This window comes from Rhea americana, unplaced genomic scaffold (genome assembly GCF_003343005.1).
Source record: "Rhea americana isolate MKP2758 unplaced genomic scaffold, rheAme1 scaffold_139, whole genome shotgun sequence".
NCBI classification, from domain to species: Eukaryota; Metazoa; Chordata; class Aves; order Rheiformes; family Rheidae; genus Rhea; species Rhea americana.
Genome location: NW_028185472.1, coordinates 152511 through 159762, shown reverse-complemented (window position 1 = coordinate 159762; position 7252 = coordinate 152511). Strand labels below are relative to the sequence as shown.

At 63.0% G+C, this 7252-nt stretch overlaps 1 protein-coding gene across 1 annotated transcript in view; it reads right to left on the bottom strand.

The window, feature by feature from the left end:
* The window catches only part of CNOT12 (CCR4-NOT transcription complex subunit 12), a 14504-nt gene that overhangs the window by 6301 nt on the left and 951 nt on the right, over positions 1-7252 (bottom strand). Inside the window, exons 2-7 of the mRNA XM_085298401.1 lie at positions 6608-6736; positions 5446-5581; positions 4589-5234; positions 3693-3765; positions 1455-2798; positions 3-905 (exon numbers count right to left, since the gene is read on the bottom strand). Of these exons, the coding sequence (XP_085154527.1) occupies positions 3-905; positions 1455-2798; positions 3693-3765; positions 4589-5234; positions 5446-5536 (3057 nt within the window). The 5' untranslated portion in view covers positions 5537-5581; positions 6608-6736. The remainder of the gene's footprint in view (positions 1-2; positions 906-1454; positions 2799-3692; positions 3766-4588; positions 5235-5445; positions 5582-6607; positions 6737-7252) is intronic.

Below are 7252 nucleotides of genomic sequence, written 5' to 3'. Positions count from 1 at the left end.
TCCCTGGTGCTGTATTCACCAGCCCAGGCTGGTCGGCTGGGGCTGAACTCCCTGTCCTGGCTCTCCATATCCCTGGTGCTATATTTGCTGTCCCAGGCTGGTCTGCTGGGGCTGAACTCCCTGTCTTGGTTCTCCATGTCCTTAGTGTTGTATTTGCTGTCCCAGGCTGGCATACTGGGACGAAACTCCTTCTCTGGGCTCCCAGTGTCCCCCGTGCTGGATCTGCCAGCCCAGCCCAGTGTAAAATCCTCATCCTTCGTCTCAGTGTCTCTCTTGCTGTATTTACTGGCCCAGTCTGGGGTGATCTCCCTGTCCTTGATCTCTGCATCACTGGTGCCATATTCACCAGCCCAGGCAGGTGCGATGTCCCCATCCCGGGTCTCTGCATCCCCAGAGCCATATCTGCCAGCCCAACTGGGCTGTCTGGAGCTCAGCTCCTTGTCCTGCTGCTGGCCATGGYCCAAGCTGTAGGTCCTGCTCCAGTCAGCCTTCCCAGGGCCAGTCTCCTCCTGGCTGCCAGCACTGTCCAAGCTATAGCCGGTGCTCCACTTGGGTTTGCCAGCATTGAAGTCTTGATCCTGTATGCAGCTTTCGCCTGCRGCACGGGAGCTAGACCAGTCACTGTCACTCAGTCTTGTTTCCCCCACTAGCTCTGGCCCTTTGTAATCGCTCCCCCAGTCCCTCTCGGCAGTGCCGAAGGCCCCATCTTGCCGATTCGCATCACCAACACTGTGGGTGCTGTCCCAGCTGGACTTGGCACCAAACTCCCGGTCCTGCTCCGTCTCACCAGGCCAATCTCTCTTCCCAGCTGTCGGTTCGTGGGTCCAATCAAAGGCACCAGCTTGGTGAGATCCCCCGATGCCAAATTCACTGCGCAGGTCCTTCCGTGACCAGCCGAGCAAGTCCTGGTAGGGAAAGGGTCAGAAAGGTGAGACAGGGCCAGGGAGCACAGCCACAGAGATGCTGCACTCCAGGCCCCTTCCCAAGGAGGGGCCAGATCCCGCTGCCTGCCCTCTCCCACCCACTCTCCAGGCCGGGAGCTGCCGGACAGCTTGGGGGTACTTACAGCGCCTGTGCCTTCCCAGGGCCCCTCCCAGGCCCCCTCCCAGGCATGCGTGGGCCGAGCCCTCCCCAACTCGTCGCGCAGCTCCAGGTTGGCCAGCAGCCTCCGGAGGATGGCCGTGGTGCCCGACTCGCCAGCCATGGCTCCCCAGCGGGCCCTGCGCGCGCACGCACGCGGCTCAGGCTGCTTTCGCCATCCAGCCCCACCCCAGCTCTTCCTGCCGGCATGGCGTGCTCCGCTCCAGCTCAGCCTCCACCCAACCCGTCCGACTGCTCTGCCTGCTCTGGCGAGGCCCAGCCCCACTGGGGACGAGCCTAGCCACACCAACACACACAGAGAGAGGCATTAACCCTTCCCACCGCAGAGCCACACGCCTCCCCCGGAGCCTTACCTCTGGCCCCTCCGTGTCTGGAGAGCTGTGCCCCGCAGTGTGGGCCACAGGCGATGCCAGCAGCTCGGTCAGCCAGCCCGGGTCGGCATGGGCATCGGGGTGCTTTGAGGTCTCGGAAGATCCTTCGCCCTGGCCTGGCCCACCAGGGCCCTGCAGATTTACCGGGCGGCTGCCTGTGCGCGCCACCTCCCAGGTTGAGTCAGCCTCAGAGGCCACAGGATCCAAATCCTGCGGGGCCACCTTGCAAAYGAGGCAGGGCTGGGCAGGGGGCTCAGCCTCAGCTGGGTCCTGGTCAGGCTCCATCACGCACAGCGGGCGGCGGCACGTGGCGCCATCCTGCTCTTCTTCCTTCTCCTCTGCAGAGCCCTTGGCCTCTCGCTGGGCCACAGGACCACCCGGACACAGATCCCCCTCTGCTCCCTGGCTCTTGGCCACCTCGGAACTGGGCTCTTCRGATCCACTGTCCGCCTGGGAGCCTGGGGGGCTGGGGGAAGGACCCTCCCCATCTGACTCGCCCTCTTCAGAGAGCCCCGAGTCAGCTGCCTCACGAATGGGCGACCTCGGGGGCGAACCAACTCGCCTGGCACCCCGCGGGGCAGCCTGCGAGGGAAATGTCCACTCAAAGGACTGGGAAAGGCTCCAGCTGGACTCGCTGCCCAATGACCACTTCGATGGGGGGTCCCCGGGATGGGGAAGAGCACTCAAGGAGCCCCCTAGCTGCCCYATGCCCTGCCCTTGAGTTGGAGGCTGCAACACCCCCTCTGAAGAGCGTCGGAGCCCCGAGTCTCTGGAAGAGGAAAGAGAGCTGAAATTGGGACCCTGGGAGTCATCAGGGGATCTCTGGGACACTGGGGAGTCATCAGGTCCCTCCGGGGAGCCCGGGGGACGAGAGACTCTAGTAGGAGGTTCCGAGTCTGGGCTGGGGGGACCTGGGGACCCAGTGACAGCCTCAGGAGAACCAGGGGAGCAAGCGACTCTGGGGGGCAGTTCAGGAGTGCCCGGAGTTGGGGGGCTGGCAGTGTCAGGAGATCCTTCACTGGGAGTGTGCGGGGAGCCAGGGGAACGGGAGATGCTGAGCCAGGGTTCAGCTGCGGAGGAGGGAGCTCCAGGGGCTTGGATGGAGGCAGCTGAGACCTCAGCTGGAGGCCGAGCAGGAGGTTCAGGCGAGCCGGGTGCCRGGGTGGGGGAGCCAGGGGCCAGGAGCTCCGGGGGCGCATCAGGAGAGCCAGGGGCTGAGGCAGAGAGCTCAGCAGGCCGGAAAGGAGCTCCTGGAGCCGGGGCCGGGCAGGCGGGGGACCTTGGGGAGCCAGGGGGTCCAAGGGTGCCTGACTGGAGAGAAGAGAGCTGCAGAAAGAGCAGAGTGGAGGGCAAGTCACTCAGCAGGAACTTCCCAGCTCCTGCTCTCTGAGTGCAGGAGGCTAGCGCCAAATTCAGGCACTGGTGCTACCCTTTCCCCCTCCTCTTCATCCCCAATCCCCAAGGCAGAAGGTGCCCACACTTCCTGGCAGCATCAGGACCATTTCCCATGTGACTCAGGCCAGGCAGCTCCCAGTTTCCCACTGGTTCCCATCTATGCTCCTTGCCCTGCAGGGCATGGCAATGCCCAGAGCCCTGATCCAGCCTCTACCTCTTGCCCCCAGTTGCCCCTCCGCCCTCTTTAGTACCCCCCCACACATCCCCTGTAGCACGCTCAGAGACGGACAGAAACAGAGAGGAAAAACTGAAGCAGGAGGAAGTAAAAATAAGTAAAAATCTCCCCACACCCCGAACCCACCCCACTGGGCAGCTGGGCACCCAGGAGAGGGGTGCAAGCCCTGCCATGAGCCTGTGGAGTTACTTCTCTGTGGCTGGGGAGACCCAGCACCCTGAGTATGGGGGGGAGGTGGCAGGGAGCCGGAAAGGGCCCGCCCTGACACACACCTGCCCGGTCACCAAATGCCCGCTGGTGACTCACAGCTGCTCCCTGCCTCCAGCCTGGCACTGCGTTTGCACAGCTGAGCCTCAAAAAACCACCCTCCCCACACACACCCCACAGGAGCCTGACCCAGCACTCATGCAGTGTGGGAGCTGGGGGCACAGCACAGGCTACCTCCATTCCCCAGGACAGTCTGCGCCCAAAGGAGGAAGGAGAGACACGCACCCCGCAGAGAGGGAGCCCCGGAGGAGACAGGAGAGCCCCGAAGGAGAGAGCCCAGGAGCAGAGCTGCCGCAGTGCCGGACGGCGAGGCGAGAACTCACGTCAGGGGGAGAAGGCGGCCTCCAGCGTCCGTGGGGGTCCCCGGCACAGCTCGGGCCGGCTGGGGGGGAGCCACTGCCAGAGAGAAATGGGGAAGAAGGGTAAATCCCTCACACGCCTCTGCTCTCTTCTCCCATCCACCAGCCAACGCGTCTCCCAGCCCCAAACCGCCTGGCTCTGCCCACAGGAGGAAGGGGTCAGGCAGCAATCGGGTGAACCGCAACAGGCCCATAATCCACTCCAAGCAGTGCCCAAAACAGACACTGAATCATCAGAAATTTTTTGATTGCAGCAGGGAGGAAGAGAAATGAGCAGCAATCCCCTTTCCGGAGTTTTCTGTCCTTTGGAGAACAAGTTTCTCACACTCTAGCTTTAAATAGCCCCTGCCTCACTCCCGGAGGTGCCCAGCTTTCAGGAGCACAGCCAGCCGTTGGCTCCAAACCAGGACATCCTGCAGCCAGGAGTAGCGCAAGTCTGGGGTCTCTCTGCCTTGGCATGAGCAGGCAGAAGAAAAATAGTGAGGAGGAAAAAGGGAGCATTTCCCTGGGGCAGTGACCCCGTTATTCGTGCTCTCAGGGCGGCCCCTGTTTGGGCAGCAGCATGGCCGGCTGGCTCAGTTCCCAGCCCTCAGAAGGCTGCAAGCGTGGAAGCAGTTCCTCAACTAGGACAGCCTGTTCCTGTGGTTTTAACAAAACCACCCAGAGCTGTCGCGGGTGACCCAGCCTTCCCACGAAGGCAGCTCAAGGCACCGTCTGGTTAGGAGAAACGCTATCCTCGTGCTGAGGACCAGACCTCAGCTCTCTTTCAATTCCCGTTACTCCATCCCCGGTGCTGTTTGCAGCAGTGTACGCCTTCCCCGTGCCCTCTCACCCCCAGGGATCCGTCCCCCACTGCTCACCTCATCTCAGGGATCGGGCATCCATCATCCCCAATGCCCAGCTCAGCCCCAGATGGCAAGGGTGCCTGGCGGGCTTCACTGGGGGCATCTCCATCAGCCTCCCTGCTAGGACGTCTCCGGAAGGCGGTGAAGGTCTTGGATCCAAAGCGAGAGGGGGCATCAGGGCAAAAGGGAGAGAGTCTGGCCCGGTCAGGGCTTCCTGGGCCCTCCTTGCTGTCCATCTTGGCCAGGATCTCTTCCACGGTGGTGCCAGGGAATCGCTCCAGCTTGGCCGCCACTGGCACTGGCGTGACCTTGAAGGCAGCTGGGCCTTTGCGAGAGGGTGTCAGTGGAGCCGCAGAGACCTCATCAGCGGGGGTCGAACTCAAGTCCGCCGCAGCTGAAAGCGGAGGGGACGAGAGCCCCTTCCCAYTGGGGGTCTCAGGCGACTTGATGCTGAAGGAGGGGCGTTTGAGGGCCCCTCCAGAGCTGCTCCCAGCATACGGCTTGGGCCCTGCCAGGCGGTTGATCTTCTCAGCCGAGGGCAGCTCAGGGCGAGGGTGGCGCGGCCCCGGTGGGGGTTGCGGGAGGCAGGGTTTGGCAGGCACAGCTGGCTTGGGCAGCACACGAGGTTTGGGCCGGACGGGCGGTTTGGGGCGAGCACTGCCTGTGAGAGATGCCAGGAGAAAAACAACGTGTTGGAGAATCTGCTACTCTGGGCTAGGAACAGCAAACTCCTCTCTCTGATAGACCTTGGACATGAGCCGGGACGCCGTCTGCCTCCCCTGCCCTGGCACCCCCAGGGAGGAAAGGCCCACTGCACACCAGATTGGCACCCCTCAAAACCAGTGTTGCCCAATCTTGCATAAGGGACCTACCTTTCTCGGGGCTGCCTGCCACCAGCCCAGTGCTGCCTTTGGCGGAGGCACATGGCAATGGAGGGTGCAGGGGCTGAGGCTGGGAGGCCATGGTGAAACAGGGGCTGAAGCTCAGCAGGCTTGGTGCAGTCAGCTCCTGGAGAGAGGGGGGGGAAGGGGGCATTAGAAGTGTCTGTGCGTCCTGTCTGGGCTCTGATGTCCACAGGACCCACACCCAAGGCATCATGCTGGCCAGCTGCCTCCTCTACTCTCACATTGTGCCAACTTCCACTTCACCTGTGCCCCTCTGCACTATGGTATCAACCTCCCAGCACTGCATCAACCCTCTCCTTCGCCTGTACCAGCACTCAAGCCCTGCGTCAACTCCTATCACACTGCCAGCCCTCTGTTCACCTGTACCAGCCTTTGCCCTAAGCCTCAGCTTGCTTACACCAACTGTGGCACAGTGAAGTAACCCAAAATGCTGCATCAACCCCCAGTCTGCCTGTACCATCTCTTGCACACTTTTGCAAACCCCTCAAACACCAAGCTAAGCCCACCTTGTATGAACCCTGTCCTTGTTCACCTGGACAGACTTCTGCACGCTGTGAACCTACCCCACCCCACTGCAAAACATCATGCCAATTCCTACTTATAGCAACCCTCAGTGAGCCTGTCCTAAACCCCTAAATGCTGTATCAAACCACATACAGCATGACATTCTTCTGTTAACCTGTACCAACCCCAAAACAGAATGCCGGTCCCCGATTAATTTGGACCAACCCTCCAGGTAATGCATCAACCCCCAGCCCATATRTGATCCCTCTAGTTGGTTTGCACCAACCTGCACAAAGTGTGTCGCTCTCAGTGAACTTGTACCAAGCCCTCTACACCATGTCAAGCCAGAGTCAGCCTAGAGCCTGAGACGCCAGGCCAATCTGCCAGTACCAACACCGACAGAGCATGCCTGCCATCAGTTAACCTTTATCAGCTCCCTGGACGCTGTGCCAACAGCCTCCACAGCACACCAAACCCGCGCTGCACTCATGCCAAACCCCTCAGGAACTGTGCCAACCCCCAGGTTGCCGGTAGCATAGACTGCAAACACTTGGCCTGTGCCGCACGCTGCCAACCTGTCCCATCCCTCCCGCCAGCCGGCCGGGATCAGAGTTGCCGCACTCACCTTCCCCACAGCGGCCTCATGTCCGGGATGGGACAGGAAGGGGGAACGCGAGCCAGGCAAGGAGGACACGTCCTGAGGCTGGCACCTGGCTCACRCTGGCGTTGCTGGAGCTCCCGTGACTCAAGAACGCTGCGGGGACAGGAAAAACTCGCTCAGTGCCGCCGCCTCCTCCTCCTCCCAGCCCTGCCCTGCCCTCTCCTCTTTTTCGCTCCCTCCTTCCCTCCACGCCCTGCCCCGCTCCTCCTGCCCCAAAGGCCTGYGACGGGGGGCGCGGTGGTGGCGCAAGCCCCCACTGCCCTCTGTTTGGGCCCAGCTGTCCCTTTGCTCACTGCTGGCGCCCTACTCGCCCTCCCTCTCGCCGCCGGCCTCCCTCCCCCTGCCCCGGGGGAGCCGGCGTCACGGCCGCCCCGGCCAAAGCGGGATAAACAGCGCCGGCGAGGGCACATCTGGAAGCCATCGGCCCCGGGCGCCCCCTTCCCCCCTCCCCGGCCGGCCAGGCCCTGTCCCAGCCCCTCGGCAGGCCCGGGCGCACCCGGCCCGGCCCGGCGCGACTTGAGGCGAGGGTCGCGGCGCGCGAGCGGCACGGGCGGGGGAGGGGCGCAGTCCCCCCGCCGCGGCCTGCTCCCGTCGCCCCGGCAACGCGGC